Source organism: Anopheles bellator, chromosome 2 (assembly GCF_943735745.2).
Source record: "Anopheles bellator chromosome 2, idAnoBellAS_SP24_06.2, whole genome shotgun sequence".
In the NCBI taxonomy this organism is placed as follows: Eukaryota; Metazoa; Arthropoda; class Insecta; order Diptera; family Culicidae; genus Anopheles; species Anopheles bellator.
Window position 1 is genome coordinate 39,638,172 of NC_071286.1, and position 23,233 is coordinate 39,661,404.

At 48.2% G+C, this 23,233-nt stretch overlaps 1 protein-coding gene across 1 annotated transcript in view; it reads left to right on the top strand.

The window, feature by feature from the left end:
• Positions 1-23,233, top strand: part of LOC131207511 (trithorax group protein osa-like) — a 106,271-nt gene that overhangs the window by 19,981 nt on the left and 63,057 nt on the right. The window contains exons 3-4 of the mRNA XM_058200127.1: positions 1,489-1,911; positions 3,534-3,722. Of these exons, the coding sequence (XP_058056110.1) occupies positions 1,489-1,911; positions 3,534-3,722 (612 nt within the window). The remainder of the gene's footprint in view (positions 1-1,488; positions 1,912-3,533; positions 3,723-23,233) is intronic.

The following is a 23,233-nucleotide window of genomic DNA, read 5'->3' on the forward strand; positions in this document are numbered from 1 at the left end:
TCCATTACGGCTGGATATCGTCTGATGGTGGACGCGCATTTGGCGATTGTTTGCCACTCTTATTCCGCCGGACCAACACCTGGGATAGTGCCGCGGGGAGTAGCGAGACAGCGAAAGGAAAATGATGGAATTTCTGTGGCATTTTTGACGCCACAAACCGTCACAGTTTTAGTCGCCCATTTTGTTTTTGTCGGGTCTTCTTGAGCGACGTGGAGACCTCGGCGAATTACTTGCGGTTACTAGTCACAATGTTCTTGGGTCTCTTGCGTCTTGTGGTCCAATTTTGGAACGTGTCTCTTTGGTCGCACACTCAGTGTATAAAGATAAAATTTCTTGAAGCAAAACTTGACTGTGACTGTCCTGAACGTTGATGGATTCCCAGGCACTATTGCGTGTCGTTGGAAATCGGGACATTCTCGCAATAAATTTCCCTTTCCGGTTCGAAAGGTGCGTTGTCTACACAGGAACAAAATTCCAATTCTTTCATCTTCTCATATATGAGCCAATTCTCTATGTCCTCATCAACTACTTGTTGCTCGAGGTGGGAAAAGCAGCAGATGGACAAGATCGAACAACGTGACCAGTTGTCAGTTTGCTTGCACCGCTTCGATTGGATTCTTCTCTTCTCAACAAATGTGTCCTGAACGGGGGGAACACACTTTAATTAGATAAAATCCTGTCCTAAAAGTTCTGGAGCCTCAAAAAGTATTCCTAAGTGTATTCATTAGTTGATTGGTTGCATGCACCTGAATGATTCACTGACGTCACTGCGCCTTTTTGGAGCTCTCTGGAGTTGTGTAAAATATCGCCCTCATTACCGAGGTGTCGGGATCGCTGCACGGTGCGTGATTGCAGATAGTGTTTCATCTGTTTGACAACTTGACGCGCTCCCACTGATGGTTTATGCAAACCGCGTCCCTGTACGAGACTGCCCGGGGTGGTGGGTTTTGGGCCGCCGGCGCTTATCTGGTGCACCGCGACCCGCTGGGCGTTTGCGCGCACTTCCGTGAGTTCGGACTTCCGGTACCAAGAGTGCCACTGAATTTTGGCGTGTGTAGCAAACTGAATTATCTGAGCACACGGACCCAGGATCCACGATCATAACGATAATTTGCCGCAGCACCTGGAGCAGGTGCGTGGATTGGATTAATTGGTGTGTCCTCTTGACACTAAAAAGTGGCGCCCTGAGAGAGGCGTGTCATGCTTGATCGCTGAACTGCAAGCGCACCATTTGGCGTTGGCGGTCAATAGTTAATCGATTCTCTTGTTGACCCTAACGGTGTGCTGTCAAAAATGTTATTTGACAACCAAAGACTAGGTGGGGCCTACTCAGGTATTCTGAGGGAGCCCGGGAACTAGTTGACTAACTCGGTCCTGGCACCTGGGGACACCCTGGCAATGAAATCTTGATGTCGTCGAGGTAGATCTCGTCCACTAGTTAACGTCTTCTCAACGATGCTTCCGTTTTTTTGCTTCGATTTTCCGCAGGGTAACACCGGTCGAGGGCAGTCGCCTTATCCGCCGGGACCTCCGGGTAGTCAAGCGCCCGGCAGCTATCCTCCACCGCCACCACAGTCCGCACCGGGGCAGCAGCCCGGTGCGGTGCAGCCGCCACCATCCCAACCGGGTGCGGGTGGCAGTGGTGCTCCGCCACCGCCGCCCCAGCAAGGACCGCCTCCGCCAACGCAACAAAACCCCGGTGGTGGCGGCGGCGGCGGCGGCGGCGGCGGCCCGGCAGCAACGGCGGGAGCCGCCGGCCAGCCCGGACCGCCGCCACCCACGTCGCAGGGTCAACAACCGCCACCAGCCAATACTCAGTATACTCCCTACCAGCCGCAGCAGCAGCGCTACCCGAACCCGCCCGGCGGACCCCCGGGCAACCATCGGACGCCCTATCCGCCGCCACACCAGGTACGTGTCCTTTCTAGTGCTCTGCTGGTGGAACAGATGTCTAACATGTCTAATGTTACATTGAATAATTCCATAAAATACCTTTTGGCCGTGGGTCAATTCCTTGACTTCTACACTCTCGTTTGACGCGTGTCAAACAGAGGTCAGTAGAAAGTTAACGACCTGAAAATACCACGTGTTCTACGGGACAGTTATGAAAGTTTTACAAAACGTCCGCGACAAGTAGACATATTGAGGTAGGCAAACTTGAGAGCGGTGTTGGTCCGCGAAGCACCCGAACCGCCTGAACTCTGAGGGATAGCTGCTAATCCCAAAACAGGAGCAACAGGAGATAGCACAACCCCGGGGGGAGGCACATGCAAAACACGGCACGGCAGACATTCTCCGAAACACTTTCTCACGGGCGCTTCCCAACAACAGCTGCTGCTGTTGTTGTGTGGGTTCGGACCGTGGGTCGCCACTTCTCACGTCCGTTGTCGTCGGCGTGTAGCACTTGTGGCTTGCGCTTTCGCGAACGTCATCTCCATTATCCTCTCCCCAAGTGACGAGAGACGATGTTTTGGGTGTATAGAACTGTACCCGCAGGAGCCTTGCGGGGAGAGGATAACCCAAAATAAATATCCCTTACTTCCCCTGTTCCGGACATTCCGGGTTCGGGACATTTTGCCGGAAACCGGAAACTTGGTTACCTTACCGACGGCCGGTTAACCTCACGTTTTTCGCGCCCTCTTTCTCGCACGATACTCACGAACTCTTGGGCGACGACCCCCTTTTTTCCATGGCGTAGAAAAGTAAATCAATGTTGCGGCAATGCCATCGACCTTCCCAGTTCTTCCTGTGTCCTTTCTCATCCCTCCACACACACGCGCGCGCGCCCGCGTCAGATGTTCGGCCTCAGTCTCGGTTGCCGCCGCGGATTTGGACGGACCGACCATCGTATCCTTTCCAGCTGCGATTTGTGGCATTTTACTGGATACGCGCCACGCAGATGACTGACCGACTGACTGACTAACCGGCCCGTATGCGTGTCTGTGAGATTGGCCCAGTTGGGTGGCACTCTCGGATATCAAAAGGATGTAGGAGTGCCGAAAGTTTACCGTGTTTGGACTACGCCTTTTTTCATTCTCGTTGTTTTTTTTACATTCAATGTAGCCAATGAAAGAATGGAAATGTCAGTTTTGTTCGCTGTCATTTTGTTGTCAATAACCTGCACATGAGAAAATATTCTAATTTTTCCAAACATCAACATGTTCCTTTTATTTGTCAATGCTGATTTTTTGTTGTGCTTTGCTAGCTGCTGAACCAACATCAGACGAGAGTGTTGATCGTAAGCTGAAAGCTGGTTCCGGGGTTTCTTAGTCCAAAGTGTTCCATTCCGACTGTCGGTTCGGCTTCGGTTTGTACAATTGCGCCACTCTTAATTAGTCCAAACAGTCATCATTCCAACCGTCGGTGGATCACGCTCGTGTAACATAGCACGACGGTAGAGAAGGACCGTCCCCGTCCGTGTTTGTCTTTCATCTGAAATTAATTCGATTTTAAATGTCTCTCCACCGAACATTCCGCTGCTGAAGCGTTTTTTTGATCCAACCTCGTCGTATCGCTCTCTTTTCGCTCCGCAGTACGAACCGGTACGGTCGTGGCCATCGCCGGCCGCTAGTCCTGGGCCAGGGCCAGGGCATTTACCGCCGTCCCCTCACGGACCCCCGCAAAGCCCAGGGCAGCAGCAGCCACCGCCCGGACAGCAGCAGCAGCATGGTGGCCCCAGCCCGTCACCGCAGCCGCCGCAACCAGCACCATCACCACATCAGGTAGGTTCCCTTTTTTGCTCTGCATTATAGATGACGGCGAGAGTTAATATTGAAAATCATTTAAATGGCCAAACTGGCGCCCGCTCTCCATTACACGTATTTGCTTATGTCACATCCATGATGGTGATCCATCAAGTGGAAACTTAATTCTGGAAATGGTAAACATTTAGTATAACGCTATACGCTTGTTGGAAATTGGGACATTAAAAACTTATTTCCAAAGTGGTGAGTCTTCAATTCACACTGTATGAAATTTGAAAAGCTTATTTCCACCTCAGTAACTATCGATGGCGAACGCTACCGAGAAATGTTGGCGGATTCGTTCCTCGGAGAAATTGAAGTTGCCGACTTGTACGACGTTGGGTTTCAAGATACGTTACGTTACGTGCCATACAGTGATAGCCACAATCGATATGTTGCGCCCCATCTTTGGAATCCAAACACTACCAGATCTATAACTATGAAATCAGTTATTTTTTCAAAGAACTCAAATGTTTATTACATTGGAGTGAAAAATTCTATGTTATTCAAATTGTGTGCCATCGCTACATGGCACTTCTCCCATCTCTCTGCTACTAAATCGTGGATTTCACACCGAAAGAATTCTTCGTCTTGTGAAGCAGACCAATTAGACATCCAATTTTCGACTTCCACGTAGAAATCGAAGTGCTGCTCAGCCAATGCGTGTCTCATTGATGAAAATAAATGATATTCGGAAAGTTCCAAGTCTAGTGAATACAGTGGGTGGCTTAGCAGTTTCCTACTAAGTGCTTTGATTATATCTTGACATAGTTTTGCTTTGTGTCCAGGCGCATTGTCATGGAGCCAAGCACTGTGTCTTCTAGCTCATTGTGGTCGGTAGCAATCTGAATAATCGTGTTCACCATGTTTTAGGAGCTTGTGGTACAGCGCATCATTCTATTCCCAGAAAGAATCAGAGTCTACTTTCTCCAACATTGAATGCTTTATGGAGCGATGAAAGGAACTAAAGTATTAAAATTATTTCAGAGCATTAAAGGGATCGTACCCCTACTGGTTTCTGTCTACTTTGTGCGTCACATTTCCGTCGTCAACCAATCAGTGTTCAGTGTTGATAAACTTGTACGCTCGTTATGCCGCTCACCGGCCGGTGCTTCGATCCGCTGCTTAGGACACATATTAATTAAAAGAATACGCACACACACTCACGCCAGCCGGGACCACGTGCGAGGCTTGTGGCGAAGGTGTGTGCCGCCAGGAAGCGCGTCGTTCCAATTGTAATCTCCCTCGAGATAAACAGAAGGTAAACAGCAGAAGCCCCATCAACCCACGAAACCCAAGATCAAGAGTCTCGTGAGGAAGAAGACACAAGAGACGGACCGCTGTTCGCTGAGGATGTGTGGCGCACGTGTGCATGTGTGTGTGTGTGTGTGTGTGTGTGGCTGGGACCGACCGACGGACGAACTGTGTCTGCACACTGCTCTTGAGGGGCAGCAGCGACCTTGACAGTGGCCTAGTTTTGAAGGAAGCGCGCCGCCGTCTTCAGCGACATCAAATCGCGCGCAATCGAAGGCCAGGGGTTTGGGGGGGGCTGGGTGGTGGGGGAAAGAAGATGCTTCGGGTCCACAAGTGGGGCAACACAAGACCAACAATAACAGCAGCAGCAGCAGCAGACAAAACACGAGCAACAACGCAAATACGACGCGCCGCTTCTGGTGGTGATGGTGGTGGTGGTGGTGAATGGAAAAAAGGTTCAGCACACTGAGCGGAGCGGGGCAACACCCTTCTGCCGGCCTCCCCGTCCCTCGTACCCCCGGCGTCGTGTTCCGTCCGTTTCCAGACGAATCGAACCCAACCGGGGGAGACGCACAGAGAAGGGTAAAGTGCCGTGGGAAGCGAGAAGAAGAAGAAGCGGAGAGAAAGAAAGAAGGAGAGAGAAAGAGAGAGAGCGCGAATGCGAATGCTTTTGGCCGCGCTCGACTACGTTTCCTTTTTTATATATAAAAAAAAAGAAAACACGGAACTGCGCCGGGCGAGAGGCGGCCAGCCAGGGGGTGGCCGGGCTTGGGAGTCGCACTGGGTTAGAGGAAATGTATATTCGGTGGGTACAGTGGGGTAGGTGGTGTGTGAGGAGGAAGGGGGTGGTTCGTCTGTCGGCCGCAAGCCGCCGCCATTTGGTCGTTCTTCATTCGTCGTCACCAGCGCCACCCCTCCTCCTATCATCTGGCTGGGGGGCGGCACGACGCCGACGACGAACGACGATGAAGTCCAATCGACCTTGCCCCCCGCGCCTACCCCACCACCACCGCCGGCGATCCACCCGAGCAGCGGCGACCTTCGGCGCGGGATGATAATGTGCTCGCGTGTGTACGCGTGTGTGTGTGGTGAGTGCGGGACGATTTGCCTCACCCTTACCCTTTGCCACCACCCTCTGCTCCGGTTGGGTGCCTCCTTTCCCCCGGCACGGGACGCTCGACTCGGAGGGGCTAATGAAGTTGTCGGTATTGGTGGTGGGAATCCTGGTGCCTGACTGATGCCTTATCAGACGGCCGGTGAAAAGTGAAACCGTTTGCCGGATGCCGGCACCATTTTTGACACTTTCTCCTGGTGCACCAGAACTCAAATCAACAACGAACACCGTTATTTACAATTAACGCTCATTTGTTGCCCGACACGATTCGAATCTCCCTGACGGGGTACAGATGTGCCCGTTGCGAGTTCCAAACCCTTTGATTTTGAGTGTGTTAGGCCCGCACTATCTCACTGGTCAAACATTAACTTTCTTGCCACAATCGATGTAGGATGAGAGCCGTCTGGAAAGCAACATTCAGGTGCTAAATAAGTTCGTACCATCGATAACAGAGGGCGCTGCTATGAGCCTTTTATGATATGTTGATAAACTCTTCACATGAACGTATGTAAAGTTTCATTTCAATCGGTCACTGTTTTTTACAAGCCACATAGTATCGACATTAGAATGTCGGAAGCTTCGTTTATCTCGGTACTAGTTTGGCAGCAGATGGTAATGAAGAAGACGAAATACGTCGCAATATACAAACCACCAACCGAACATATTTCTCTATATTGCCCATAATTAAGTCAAAGATAGTGCAAGGACAGGGTAAACTAAGATTATACAAGACGATAACCCGCCCTGTCATGTGTTATGCATCGGAGAACTGGGTCCTGACTCAGTCACCAGTAAGCAGATTAAATGCTTTCGAGAGAAAGGTTCTTTGAAGAATCCTTGGCCCAGTGAAAGATGGCGAAAATATTCTATATTTCGGCGGATCAGACGAATCTATAAAATATTTGATGATCCAGAAGTTTCTGCCATGATATGGAAACAAAAATTGCAATGGGCTGAGCGCATTATACGAATGAATGAGTCAAGGATAAACAAAATCGGTTTTGGGAAAAGTACGCGAAAAAGGCCAGTCAGTAGGCCTAGACATAGATGGGAGGACAGAGTCGGCAAGGCCAGCGAGAACCTGCTCGGCTTTGGTGACTGGAGGAACAGAGCAGCGTGTCGCGAGGACTGCAGAGGCGTGATACAGAATAAATACAGGATATCGCATTGGAATATCGTCAAGTGATTGGAAGAGATTTAGTAGAAACCCTAGTTATCTCATTGCGCAGTGCATCCAATATTTTGGATGACATATTGCGTTTCAGAAAGCTTGTAGAAATAGGCGCTAAAATGGAACAAAAACGTATTCGAATGCAACTTTCTCGGCAGCATTTAAAGCGTTTTCGACAGGATAAAGTGGATGAATGAGACTTGAGTCTACTACCATGATCCTGACAAAAGGCTAAAGAGTGGTACGAACCTGGTTCTTTGACTCCGAAACGAGTTCGTGTGCAGAAATCGCCCAAAAAGATATAAGCATCAGTTTTTGGGATGCGAATGGAATTTTGTTCGAAGCTGTAACCAGCAAACAGGTACAACAATAAATTTAGATTATTTTTGTAAACCTTTAGACCCACTGATAGAGAAAAAGACCCGTAAAGATTCATTAAAAAAGACCCGTAGAAGAAAAAAGCAGATTCTCACTTCAGGGACGGAATTCATAAATTGGAATCTCGTCGGAACAAGTGTATTGATGTTCAGGGAGACTACATTGAATAATAAGAGTGTACTTCACACCATAAAATTGTCCTTCTCTTGCCGAAGCGTAAAACTTATTCGAACACCCTAGTATATGTCAGCTCATTGCTCATCGTCATCGTCGTAGGCCGTGATATGTTCGACGTAAAATCCGCACTCATTGGTGCGTTTGGTCATCGGTGCGTTGAACGGTGGGCAGCGATTTGTTTGTGTCAGTCAGCGCCCCAGTGCTCTGCTCCAGGAGGTGCCACAGGTGTCCCATACTCCACTTTGCTGCGTTGAGAGTTTGTCTACGACACGCACTGATGATACTATTACCCGGCACGCCAGATTGCCACTTCAGCCACACCACGCACCACCACCATGCCGCCTACGAATCGATGTTCAATCGCTGTGGAGGCGGACGGTGGTACGGATTGGACGTCCGACGATCCTCGTCCGACGGTGGTCCAAACTTTGGCCCCTCCGTTCGCAACGCACGCGAACGATGCGGCCGGCTGTACCCCCAGCAACGACCGTTCTGTGTATGTCCAGTCAGTCGTCAGACGTACGCCAACGGTTCATCCGGTTTTTCAGACCGTTCCGGATGGGAGCTTGCGCTCTCGCTCTCGTGAAAACCTCATGGTCCTGTCCGATTACGTTCACTTTACTATTTCGCGTAAACATGCGTAACGCTAATGGCGAACCAGGGTGGGTGGGTGCGTACGGACATTGCAGGGCAGGCAGCCGGCAATATGTGCCGGGTGCCGGTGGTACTACCCTTACACGGTGGAGGCGTAAAACAGGATTCAACGTCGCCCGCCTGGGCCCGTCAGTTGCAAGATGATGGGTTCGATGGAACCGGTGGAACCCCCAGCATCGGTTGGGTTACATTGAGATATCTCCCCCCGTACTCTCGCTTTCATTTCTCGCGTTCACTTAGCTGTGTTGGTCGGCATGTCGTATGCGCCGTGGTCCGCGTCCGCTTCGCCTGTGACATAAGCAGGGAGACTGCGGGAGCTACAACAAAACATTGGTGTCTCATTGGTTGCTGGAATGCAGCATCCGGCTAGAGAGGCAGTAAATCTACGCCAGTAATCGAAGAAGTGGCTTTTGTGTAAAAGTTTCATAACCAGGAATCAGGATTTGGAAAACGGGAAAAAGTCACACTTTTCGCACTGACAGAGCCCCCCTTTGTTCGAAGACGAAAACGATCAAAGGAATTTCTAATTCCTTTGATGCGTGTTTGTTTGTAGTTGTTTGCATTTTTAATAGAACTAGGAGAACACCTAGTGGAATGCAACACAGATCGACATCCACAAATAGAAAATTTGCTTAAGGAAACAGGAGATAAAATCAACAGTTGGAAACTTACTAGTTGACACTCTGATTCGGGGTATGTTCCGCATTCCGTGTTCAGAAGAACTTTGGCAACAAGGGAACTAATCTAGAAGTCCAAGTAAAGGGGGGGTCCCACCATGATCAAGTTGAAGTGGAAAGTTCCCGTTCAAAATTTCCAGCAAACACGATGGCAAAATGACATTCTGCAGTCCATTATTGTGATCAGAATGAAGCTGTTGGGAATTTATTTCCCCGTTACTTAGGATGATGAAACCTTCAATTCGACGAACGCCCATTGGACGAAACGATGGTAAATGTCGAAAGGTGACAGCTCACAACGTTTGTGGTGACAAACCTTGTACAGTTAGCTTTACGCCCGAACTTTACAGCAAATTTTGGCCCCCAAAGTAATGGTTTAGAGTCTCGTTAGCGAGTCTACCTTTGGACTAACCTAAAAGTTCTAAATCAGTAACGCACGAGTGTTATTGCGTTGGGGACGCTAGATCCATCTGGATCCTGGCTCATGACTCAGAACTTCGGAGTTGAGCTTTATGAGAGATAATCCAGGAAGGAATGTCAAAGGTGCCTACGGAAGGAGGATGCTATCTCAGCTATCCGCATCACATCATAGTGACCTGTGACAGCTCTCGTTGTCGTACAAAGCACGTCCGAGAAACGTTGAAACAGTGGGAACAGACTGCGAAGTGAGAAAATACTTCACTACTTCGTGGCCTGAGCCTGATGGTTCTTCCTTTTTACTATGCCATCAGCTGACAGCGATATCTGGGATGGTGGTGTGTACCATAAAGCACCCAGCGAGGACCAACTGGAAGCACAAAAAAAGAAGAATTTGAAGTTTGTTGGCGGCTGTGGAAAGTTGGCGAAAGTGGTGACTGTTTTCAGTTTCGTTCGGTTTCCATTGTGATGAAACATCGCCAAGAAGGGTCTGTGTATGTGTGTAAGCCCTTCTCGTGCCGTACGTATGTGTGTCTGTTCGTTTCTGATACGCAAAGGAAGACGATGATGATGATGATGATGATGGTGAGTGAGCATAATTCTTTTCGCAGTTGCGCCTTCTTTGGTCTTGGGTCACACATAATAAACTCCACTTTCCCTCCTCAACATAACACCGGGGGACTTGTGAATCGCATTTTCCCTCCAGAATCTCATCCCGTTTCCCGGTTTCGGTGGTCGGTATGTTGTGTTTTGCTCCTGGCCGCCACCTACCAACTGATGCTTCACTTTCCATGAGCACCACCACCACCACCGACACCAACCGATCCTTTTTTGCCGTCGTCCACCGCGCGTCTCTTGCGTGTCGCACTCATGGCTGGCGCGTGTTTTGTTGCCCACTCTACCGGCAACCACTCCCACACCCACACAAACACACGGTTTCTTTCAACCCCCAAACCACCCGAACGCGGAAGGTCGTCCGTCTGGCGCTCGTCTGCTTTCCAGAGGGCCACCGGTTCCCGTTCCTATTGGCGGCGGCATTCCCGTCGCAGCCTCCCTCCCTTCGATGCTCTCCCTTTTTTCTCCACCAAAGTAGGTGCAGCCGGCTGTACTTGAAAAATCCCACCTCCCACCGCGAGTGCTGGAGCCACCCATCCAACCACCCACTTCAGCTGGGTTTGTTGGATGGTTGATTGGTGGCGCCTCGCACAACCTCCGGTCGCTCCCTGTCAACGTGGCTCGTCGTGTCGCGTAATGCTCCGCTGCAACCTGTTGATGGGGACCTGAACTAGCCATTGCTCTCCCGCTTCTTCCACTGTCATCGATCGGCCTTTCTGCCACCCAAAACAGGCGACTTTTATTGAATGCCTCACAGTCAGATTTTCGTTGTCGGCTCCTTGTCCTCCATAGAGTCTGCACAATGTATGGGGATGATTTCATAAGAAGAAGCATTGGCCATAGTTGATCAATGATTATTTCATTCTCCTCAAACGCTCGATGATTAAAACAGATACTCAAAATATTGTCATTAGTGAAGAAACGGGTCAATTAGTCTTATCGCTTCTCAAGCAAAGTAGTTGATGTATACACAGTATTTCTTCCAATCTAATTCATGCAAATCGGATGACAGATTAAAACGCTTTGCGCGTTTATGTGTCAGAAGGTTTAGTTCCCCTGCTACAACCGCTTGAGTTGCTGGAATGTCGTCATATAAGGACCCTTTCATGGCCAATTAGGGCTTGGGGAATAGGAAATAGTCACATGTTGACAGATCAGACGAATACGGAGCGTTGTCTTTTTGGCGCCTTTAATCATATCTTTCGAATGTGTTACACGAGTTACATCCTTTTGATAGCCTGTTAGTTCAAGCGAAACATAACGAGAACAATAAATGTGCCGTATTTCCATTCTTCTAAGATATAAAAAATGAGCACAAACTTTTTTTTCAAATCATTACGTAAAATTTTCCAAATAATATCTTTACTTGCAGTACACTCCTCACCCAATATCTTTACGGTGGAATTTCCATCCACAAAACAATGATTTCACAAACATTTCCCAGCAATTCTGAATGGTTACGAATGATTGTGTGCCTTTCATCATCTTCCAAGTCCTTACGATTTTCTTGAACTCGTTTATACGAAACAAAAACTCTTTCTCTACTCATTCACTCATCAGCATACACCTGTAACAAATTATAGGCATCAGCACATGTTTTACCAATGTTTCAAACAAAATTTAATATTGGCTCTTTGTTTCATTTTTCTTGTTTTTTTTAAACATGAACACTCCACCTACTGCCACATAAAAGCTCATATCTTTCGAATCTTTTGCATCTAATGCATTTGCAGAGATTGTTTTTAATACTTTATATTTTGTTTTAATTGTCTCTCTGGTCGAGCTGTAAGTTATGTAAGTTAAGTGAGTGTCAACTAGGCTTCTTAGCCCGTTGACGGTACGAATAAATAGATAAAAAGAACCTCCCTTTCAAACGATGTCACCAACAAATAGATATGGTTGCATATTATATATTTTTATAATGAAATCTCGTCACATAATGTTTATGTCCAATACGCATCCGCAAACACAAAACCTGTAAGTTTTTCCTGGGTTTTCTTTTTCGTTGGAACCGCGGAATATGGAAGCTCCTTTTCATTTCGCTCAAACCAGCTCCAAATGGACGTCAGCAATCAGCAAACCATCATTGGTATGTACCTTGAGCAATAACGTGACATCCGACGGACTTTTTAAAGCACACATGTTCATGCTGCAACAGTAGTAAACTACACACAGTTAGTACAAAAATCATGTGCATTTCGTCAGCATAATGTGCGTCATCGTTCGTTCGGACGTCATGTGTTGGGCTACAAAAAAAACCGAAGCGGAAACGAGTTCGATGGCTTTGTTTTATTATCGTCCGCCCAAATGTTCTCGGAAAATTGGGGTTCCATTTTCTTGTCCGCGCTGTGGCTCACCCGAAAATCGGAGCGATAGAAAGAAAGGCGAGTCGTGGACACCAATTCAGGGCAGTAAATCGTGTTGCGTCTCCGACGACGAGAAATCGAAAGCGTTTCCGATTCTGTGAACGATTTCGCGAAGGATATTCGATTCCATTGGTGTACACGTGTGTGTGTGCGTTCGCTAAGTAATCCATTTTCTACGGGCCTTAGCTTTTAGTTTGATGTAGAAAGAAAAATACAAGCTTCAGCTGCTGTGTTGTCCGCTGGAAGCGCCCAAGACAACACCAGAAAAAAAACAAGCAGAAAGAAATGTCGGCTACTGTCCGCCGGAAATACTGCTCCCGCGTGCCCTGAACGCTGTGCTCCTCCGGGAATTGAGTGGGGCATTATCCGGTCTCCTTTGGCCCACCCTGGTGCTCCTCCTTGTTTTTCTTTTCCATCACCACAGGAACCGGTGCGAGGCGAGCGGGAGGCGAACGAAACGGAAACGGCCCCCCCTGAAGCCGTCCACGTCCACCTCCGTTCCGGCAATCCAGCAACTTTATTGCTTCATTTCGTTGTTTTCCGTGGACCACCATGCGCCTCCATCAGGAGCACCCTGCCCCCGGGGGCACCGCATTTCTTTCCAGTTTTCCGGCGACGACGACGACGACGAGAAAGCTACGTTAGTGTGGGTGTGTTCGTGGTGCCGCCACCGCCGTGGATCTGGCGGTTTCCGTGTGCTGCCGCGGCCGCTGAAAGTGAAATGAAGCTTCTTCGTCACGACAACTTTTCTTTCCCGCGGCGCCATTTTCTTCTCGTTCACCACGCGCGCCTGACAACGGTGGCAGCCGCGCAGGGTTCCTTCCTTTATGCTGGCTAGTTCCCCCCGGGGAGCGAAGGATAAAGAAAATCAATATTCTGCTCCTGTCGCCAGCGAGCGCGCCTGCTTTGTGTGGCCACCAGGCTATGAGAATGAGAAGGCAGCAGAGTCACTAGGGTGCCTGAGAGAGAGCGAGAGAGATAAAGAGAGAGAAAACGAGAGAGAGTGAGAGCTAGAGCCTGACAACAGAAAACGCGGCGGAACTGAGACAAGTTTCCAAGATCGCGTACCCGGCGAGGTTGATGGAAAAACGCCCAGAACCGTTACTTATTTGACATTTCGACACGGGAATAAACATGGCACTTCTTCCACGTCGCCTTGAAAACTAATCATGTGAAGCTTTCGGGCCGGAATCTTCGTTGTGTTTTAGAAAGGACAATGCAGGAGCAGAGGATTGAGCAGAGAGAACGGCTCAATAGACCAATGGACATTTTATTAAAAATTTCCTCCAGCAATCTGTTTTTTAGGTACAACAACCACGTGACGCACGTGCACTTTTCGAACAGTAAACAAAATCACTTGATACGATTGCCGATGCCGATCTGGGCCGGCCGATGGGCTACAAATTTAGAGCCGCTTACGAATCGCCGCTTCTTAAAAATTCAAATTGTAAAACACACCACCCCGGCACGTCGTCGGTCGTCGGCGATAAAAGTAAAGTACTGACATTGAAACTTATGCCCGCCGGCGCGGCAATGGCGATTTTGCGTTTGGCTTGGCGTTTGTGTGCTTTCGACTCTAACGAAACCGAAAGTGGACTAAAACCATCCCCTTTCAAGGCAGAACCACATCAAACCAAAGCACCCGAAGCAGGGCTGGGGGCGTTCAAGGGTTGTAACCGTCTCCCACTTTCGCCGGATTCATAATGCTGCTCCGCATCGTCGCCCGATGTGGCTTTCGGTGGTCGTTACCACCGGTCACGACGATCGTCACGATGTTTACTTTCCTGCTTGTTAAGCGTTATGTGTGGCACTTCTACAACTAACCGACCGTGTACGCTCGTGTGAGAGCGGTTCCCCAAGGTGCAGAACCGCCCGGAAAGCAGCACGCATCGGGTTGATAATTTTTTACAGCGCACGGAGTTTTCATGCTCTCGGTGAAAGAGAAGAAGACTGTGAGCATAAGAATGGCAAAGCGCGGTCATGCTGCTTCACGAAACCATTCCGCACAATTTAACGATCAGTCGGCTTCTCGTAGAGTTGCTCGGAAACCTTTCTTCGCTGTGCACGGCGGCATTAAATGTGATTTTCGTCGATAAAAATGGAGCATTCGCTTCACCTGCCCGAGGCAGGGACCCTCGGAACCCAAAATAAGGGAGCACCTGGGTGTTTATGTCGGGGGCACCTCAAGCTTCCGATCTGTCGCACCTTTCTTGAGATTTTCTTTGGCAAAGTCCATTTTTCCTCCATTTTCCCACCATTTCTGTAATTTTTCTGTTTTGGTGTTTCTATCATTCCAATCGACACCATTCTTATCGTCATATATTTGGCTATGTTTTATAAATTCACTTTTGTTTCTTTTCCATTCAGTTCATATTGCATTGCTTGCTGGTGGCTTATGTTTATTATTATTATGGCCGCTAACGAATTTTCAAATATCATTGGGCTTTTCGGCTCTCGTGATTTCATTTAAACGTTAATCGCAGCTCTTGTTGGCTTCGACATTCAGTTCGTGGTCGGCCCGCAATACGAATGATTTTACATTTTTTCGACACTCTTCTTCATTACCACCGGACACATAGGCAATAGGGTGCCATTTCCGCAAGAAAGCAATAAAAACGCGCTTCTGTGACACACCGGGGCCCACGCGACAACGATAAAAAATTACCGGAAAGGAAAAGCACTTTGGGAAACTTTTTCTTCTCCAATCCTTGTCGGATGCGTTCTGCTTGCGCGTTCCGACGCTGGGTTTACGACTTTTTCCAACAATACGGAGGGTTGACGTCCACGATAAGTGTTGTTACAGTTCTTAGCGTGTATTGCCAAATGCGAAGGGGGGCCTATAATATGCGCACCGATGGTTTTAGTAATTGATCGTTTAAATGTCGATTTCGAGAGATATTTCTTTCACAACCGACCGGCTCAACGGGAACGTTGTGCGATAAGGCGATGCGTTTGCGTATTCGAAATCCTTACGAATTTCAGTGATATTCTAAAGCACATTTGCTACAAGCAAGCTACATTTTGTTTGAAAATTATGGAACTGATTGAATATTTATTATTCTATTCTTATATCATCTAAGGACACTTAATAAATCGTTTCTTCTATCCTTTCTTTGCAGGTAATTACCCTATCCAAAGTTGGTTTATTCGTAAAATCGTTCGTCAAAACTAATGTGGTAAGAGCGAAACAAATCTAACATGTAAAACGGACCACTTACCTCCCATATCTGTCGCCTTTTGCCACCGACGGCGTGTCGCACGGTGAAGAAGAGAAAAATGTACATTAGAACACGGAACAGAGGTCACCACGGCCGCAGCTGTTCCATTCAGCCGCCCCTCGGCTAATTGCATCAACCGACTTCGGCTTCATCAATCCGTTACCCAGCCGGCCCGTGGCGCCTCAGCCGTTCTCCCGTCGGCTCGGTCCTTCTCCGGATTCGTTCATAATCATCATTACCGTCACCGTAATACCTCCGCCATGTCTCGTTAGGCGCTCCATTCAGAGCTCCAGCTGATGGGTGGTTGAGTGGGCAATTTAAATATGTTTTCGTTCCGTTCGATTCGATCGCCCCACATATAATTCGGTTCTCCATTTTTTTAAGTGCTTTGCCACGAAGAAGGTAGTTATTGTTTACGGGGCTAATAAAACAGACCTTGATATGAACTCTCTACCATGCGCTTTCCAGTGCTCGGCTGCTCGGCTCAGTGCACTTTGAAACATTTCCTGTCCCGTACTCCTTATTGTCGCCAGCTGACCGAACTCAAATGCTGACAACTCCGAGATTTGAAGTTGCATCGCATCTTTTTTGGAATTCTTGTAATTGTAAAGCAAAAATGATAATGATGTTAAAAGCATTTATAAACATTTCAGCCTCACTTTATGGAATCGACCTCAGTTCTTAAGCGATAAAGTATTAATGCTGGCAAAGGGAAACATAAGCATAAAAACAGAAAGGCAGAGAACGTGCGAAGGACGCGTTCTCGTTGCGTGTTTGCCATCATCTGTCGGTAAACGTGATTTATGTGATTTTATGCTCCCGGCACTGGCTGCCTGCGCCGGGTTTCAGCCCATCAGCAGTCCGCCAACGGGTTGGCCTTAGTCAAACATTTGGAGGGCATAATATCGAAGAGAGACGATTGCCGGCTGCGATGCGACTGCGATGTTGATTACTACTACGGGCGGCGGTAATGTTGGCAGACCTCGGATCTCTCGGCCGGACCGTCCGTCGTCTTTCCATGCGTGACTATAGCACATTCGTTGGCTGCTTTCACTATTATCATCATCGCCATCACCACCACCACCATCATCGTCCTCGTCCTTGTGTATGTTTATGCGTCGTGCCCAACGCATGCTGGCTCTCCGACCATTTGTTGTGATTTTTGGTGAATACATTTAGAGCGGCAAACGGGAGACACGCGGCGTCCGGATGTGGGATGCTAGGGGAAATTCTTCTTCTTCCGGCGACCCACATCCTACCCCGCAGGCCGGTCCCACAGTCACATCAGCTGTTTTTGGTCAACGATTACCTACAGAGAGAGACCGTAGGTGTAGGCCGCACAACCACCGGCTGGAGGGAGTGCTGGCTGGATACGTTTAGACTCAGATCTGGGGATGACGCCGTTCGAACATGTGTTCAGTTGGCGGATTGCGAGAAGCGGGAAAGCATCAAACGTGCGTGTAGCGCGCCGCAGACCGGCCAGTTCCAGCCTGCCACTAGGTCAGTAAGCAATTTGCAGCCGACACAACGCGTATGGTACGGATAGGACAGTGCACGATCTGCAACTACCACTAACATCAAAGCCTGGACGTGTCAGTAATGGTGTCCTGCTGTGACAGGTAGTACGCGTTCGTTTATCTTAACTTTACCAATCGCCAATCGTAGAGCTTAACGCTATAGGTCAAGGACGACGCTGTACAGTAGAGGGTATGCCAGACAAGTCGCTGGTTGGTAACCATCAACTAGATTTTGCATGAACAGTTCTTCCAAAAACAACAAAAATTGTTTGGAAAGTCTTCTATCGCTGAGTAAAAGTATACTTTGGTGTAAGTACCAGGGCAACCTATATTCAGTTATATAATGTAGGTCTGCAAATTAATTCTTGCGGTTTTTGTTCGACATGTGTGGCTTAACTACAACAACAAAACATATGGCTATTTTAATGAAAGTATTATCCCTAGTATATCCCTAACATTAGAAGAGATCCAGAGACCCATTTTTCAATACTTTCATAAAAAGTGCTTTCAATCGCTGTGCTGCCAAATCATTACTCATGCAACATATAGCAGTACGAAACAGGCACAAACGCATTAATTATTGACGATAGCGTTGTCCATCAATAATTTCATTAGGTTTTAAAATCTGAAAATAAACCACACTGTTCATAGCTTACCGTATACACAGCATAACCGTTGCAAAGTGAATATTTCGCTTTGGTTTCGATGAACGTGGTTCACCAGGCTGTACCCAGGCCTTTTTGCGTTTAGGATTGTTGTAACAACTCCCCTTTTCATCACAAGCGACGATTCGATACAAAAAATCCTTTGTTTTAAGTAAAGTAAGTAATTCACAAACGGTTTTCCTTCTTTCATTGTCTCTATCCTTTTATTGGATGGAACCCAATAAGACATTTTTCTAATCATTCCCACGGCACTCAGACGATGAGAAACTGTTGTGTCTCCCAACTCCTAACATTTGTTTCTGTATGTTTTTTATGCATCTGACATGCATCCCGATCGAGCAATGCTGCCAGTTCTTCATTTTACTGTTTCTGATCGCTCTTGGTTTTTCATGCCAAAATCACCACATTTTAACGGCGCAAACCACATCTGACACGTTCTTTTGGCAAAACCATGTTCACCATAAACATCCGTGAAAATACGATGAGTTTCGGAGGCACTTTTTTCATATTGAACAAGTACTCCCCGCAAAAACACGTTATCAGGAACAAAACTCGTCATTTTCAGATGCTTAAAAAAGTGTTGTTTAAAACATTAACATCATTAAGTGAGTAATGTCTGTTGTATAATCGCAAGAAGTAATTTGCACACTCAAAACTGTCGTAGAGTAAAAATTACAGGAATTGTCTCTACTCTAGACAATACACCTACATATTATGGGTCTTTTATGTGTCCACAGAGCGGTCTCTTGAGTGTAGCGAACAAACCCCACAACTCACATTATGCTTAGTCAGGCATTTGGCGAATTATATGGGTCAAGTTTGTGGCGAAATGATCACGTAAACTTATCCGGTCATGATCACGTAAATGTGACGCAAAAACCAAGAATTGTTTCTCCACAAACCGCCGGTCTTGTTTGACATTACGCAACCGACGCGTACTACACTCATACAGTATTCTTTGATAACCGGTTTAACCGGTTGGAAGGAATTCAGAATGCACCACACCACAATAATCAAACCGTTTCCGGTTAGGTCTTTCGTGTCGTTCTTTCAGACTTTCAGAAGTGACCTTAATGTGGATTTTATACCCATTCTTTCGCGTCTTGAGTCTTACGAGGGAATCGACGCCGAGAGTAATGCTTCTCCGCCAGAAAGAAAGCCATTGAAGTCCAGCGATGTTGCCTTTATTCAATTAGAGCACGAGCACACCAACGGCTGCGCCTCATTAGTACACGACCGACCCAGCGGCAACTCTCCCGCTTTGTCAGCCGCACTACTTGTCAACGGCACATTGACCTTCACCGGCGTCGACGGCGGCGGAGCATATGCTCAGCTGGCCGGCCGTGCAAGAGAAAACACAACAAACCGGGCGCGGGCTCGAAAACTATTAAACAAATCCCTATTCGCCGCAACTCGCTTCCTGCTGCCGGCCACGTGCCTCGAGTGTTCGCATGTTAGATATGGATGTTGCTCGTAAATTAAATCGGCTTTCGCGAAAGAATGGAGACGGCGGTTGCGGCGGCAGGGGTCGCGGTGACGCAGAATAAACATTGCCGAGCCGCGCGAGTCTAATGATAGATAAACGGGTAGAGGACAAAGAAAAATAAAAGAAAAAGAAAACGCCACGCACACTTCTCCAGTGAGAGCGGCGGAACTAAGCGGAGGGGTTCGATGGAATTTTGACAGCCTTTTATTGACACCAGCTGCTGCTGGGGCTGAACGATCGAGGACGAACGGCGAGCGGGGAAGATACGAAGGTCGTACCCAGCCCGGCCAGTTCTGGGTCAACAACAGGCGCAACGTCGTTATTATTGCCGTACATTGACCTTTCGCGCGGTTGCCGGCAATCACACACACGCACACGCCGGTTGAATGTCCCGATACATGCACACAGCTCGTGCATCGTGCATATGCGGCCAGCTCGCCGTGATATTGTGGTACGTGCAGCCAAAGGTGACCAATCCGTTTCTTGAGTGAGTGTTATTGACGGCCAATACAAAGCCGGCTTTCGCGCCACCTGTTTGCCTGATGTTTTGTAATGGTGTAGGACTTGTGCCTTGCTGTGGTGTGCCTGAGCGCTTTGCGAGCACCCACCGATGAGGAACTTGACAGCCGGTTCATACCATACCACCATCCGTTAATTGCCGAGCGGCGGATTTTCCTGTTCGATTGCATCTTTAAGATGGTCCAGTACAGGAACTCCAGGTGTTTGTGGGCTCTACGGTGCAGCAGCTCATGACACTTGATTCTCCTGACCAATCCTATCAAAAACTCTCCCCAAAACTCCGACCATTGTTGGTGTTTGATGATTCCCTTCGAAAATAAGTCGACTATGCCCATAAAATATTCAACTGTTGGAGTGACAACCCGATGGCTCGTCCGCAGATCTGCACCGATCCGTCGGTTTCCAAGCGAAAGAAGTCAGTTCAAACCCCCGACGGTGTGGATCAACTTGAGTGCAAACTGTAAGCTGTCACTCAATACGGCACTGTCCTTTCTAACAGATCCATCCATAGTACAGGTTTATTTATTTCATAGTTTCAAAAAAAGTGTTTGTTGAGCAAAAACACATGAATAAATCAGTTTTTAATGAAACATTTTTTTATAGTGAAGTTTGTGCTTTGCCCCACAGTATTCGTGAAACACAATATCGTTCAGATGGCCGCCTCGGGACCGATGGCGATAGTCCATTCTGAGAAGATAACTTTCAATAACTTTTTTCCACATTTCGGGTGGCCACGTGCCTCGAGTGTTCGCATGTGTTCGCATGTTCGCATTCGCAGATATGGCTATTGCTCTAACTTGACGGATGTTTCAAATGCTCCAAAGTTACAGGTGGCTTGTCACCATAAACACGATCTTTTACGTAGACCCACAAGAAAAAGTCCAATGGTGTCAAATCGCCTGGCCAATATCTTCGAAGTCCAAATCTTCAATTGCAGGAAAAAAATTGTTATCATCCGGCCCGGATTTGAATGTGATGGTCCTTCCTTCAAAGTTTTCGAAAATATAAGGTCCTATGACACCGCCAAGTGAAAAATGTGCCTCGTCGCTTAAGAAAATTTGGCTGGAAAAATTTCTGGCCTCAAGAACCCAATTGACGTATTGTCTTCGGTGGTTGATGGTCAGTAGACTTCAGAATTGTTGTGTTAGCTAGATTTTATACTAATGCAGGTGCAAATCCAGGTGTAAAATTGTCCTGACTGACCCGAAAGAAAATTTCATTTCTTGAGCACGACGGTTTATGGACAAATTTGGGTCTTCGGCCACACTTTTGCACTCTGGATATCCGAACCTGTACGCGTTTCTTCAAATTTTCGCACAATCTTACCAATTAACTGTACACTAGCACGATTATGACGACCAAAGTCACTTCTCTAATGGCTCGAAACGTATTTCCATTTGAAACCCAACTTTTGTAGTAAGTTTTCAAAAATTTCACACGTTGTTCTGTTGTTTACAATTCAATTCAGTTTGCAAAATGGCAGACATTCATTTAAAAGTTTGGGGCATTTGGGTTGACAGATATATTCGAAAACTGTCAAGTGTCAGCACCGTGATTTCGGCTCTATCTGAAATGGACCATCATATCTCCGCATAAAAACAAGACTTTCAAGGTGGAAAACACACATCAGCCGTTTGTCGGCAACAGATTACGCAACAATTCGACACCAGAACCAAATAAGAAAAACAAGAATTGAATTTGAATGCACTCAGTCAAAATTTTAAGCGAACTGTACTGTGAAGCCTTGGTTTCGGGCGCTTGTCTATAGGCCACAATCACACGGAGCTTTCTCGTCGGAGGTCATGTAGCACCAAACCTTCTCAGCTTCCCAGCGTGTGTCATTCAGCGCGCTGATAGCGACGCGACCTGAAGGTTACTAAAGCCTGAACTCCTCCCGAACTGACCCATCGTAATGTGATTAAATATTGTTTGCATCACAAATGAATGCTGCTTCAATTTAAGCCATTTCCACTAGCCATAGGGCGCGGCAATAATCAGGGGTGTCGGGGTCAGAAAGGTCACAGATGCAGATGATGCAATCATGCATCTCTCGCCGTACTGGCCCGGCGGTGAACTTCCAACGCACACACATAGTGTAAAAAGAGAGGCAGGACGATGAAGAATGTGTCAAACAGAACTTTTGGGCAGGTGCACCGCGGACACGGAGAATGACGAAGGGAGCGTGCGCTCGCGTGAGACGGATGACATAAGAAGTGCGGCGCGGGCCTCGTTTTGATTTGCACACAGAGCGTTGAGGAGAGCGCGGCTGATGGCGCGACGGTGCCCCGCGGATTGGTCTATAAAAATTTATCGCTCGGTAGACAGTGGGCTAACGGGGCATGGGGACTGGCTTGTTGGTGCGGGGGGGAGTCGGCTACAATGAGTCTCGTCGCACGCTGCTCTCCTCCGCGGCGGCGGCGGTGGTTATCGGTGTGTTGTCTCGTGTGCCGCCGTTGGTCGGAACGCGCCACATTAAAAGGGGGTGGTGAATCCCGACGCTCGCCGTGGAAGAGGGTGAATCAGGAGGTGGCGACGTCGGTTCCTATGCCCCTCTGTTGCAACGGCCGGGCACTAGGAGAAGGGTGGCTCTCAAGGTCTCAAGGTCGTTGTTGGTTAGGTGGCGGCGGCCACCAATCGGACTGTCGGTCGGTCGGTCGGTCGCTTTTGCTTGCCTTGTTATTGATACCGTTGCCGCACGTTGCTGCCGTTGCTGCCGGGGAACGCAAACGTGAGAGAGTGAGAACGCACGACCATTGCGTAGGATGGAAAGGGACCGAAGCAACAACAGCAACAAAACGGGAAACAAAACCTAAGGGAAGTGAAATTCGTTTGACGATGGGAAAAAGATTACTCACCCACCGCCGACCGCCCGGTGGGAAGGTAGTGGCTGTGCTGGCGAGGGGTTTGTTTTGATTTGGATTCGCCATATCCCGCGCGACCGACCGCCTGAATCCTCCCGCCCACTCTGCTGGCCTTCTTCCGCGTATGCCGGGCCCTCCCCGCAAGGTGGACCTGTTTGTCGTCGTCCCACAGCTGGTGATGCGCGAACCCCCCACACCCGGGTGCTTCTATCTTTTTCTTCCCCAACATAAACTCAACGTCACTCCCCCCGGGCGGTGGACCAATCCCTTTCTCTTTCGTACGGAGAGCAGCGAGTTCAGTGGCCTTTGGTGCGGGACGCCACCAGCCCAATTGAAGTCTGACCACGCTGCAACTTTGCATTCGCAACTTCCCTTGGATCTGGAGCTCGTGTGGCTGTTGT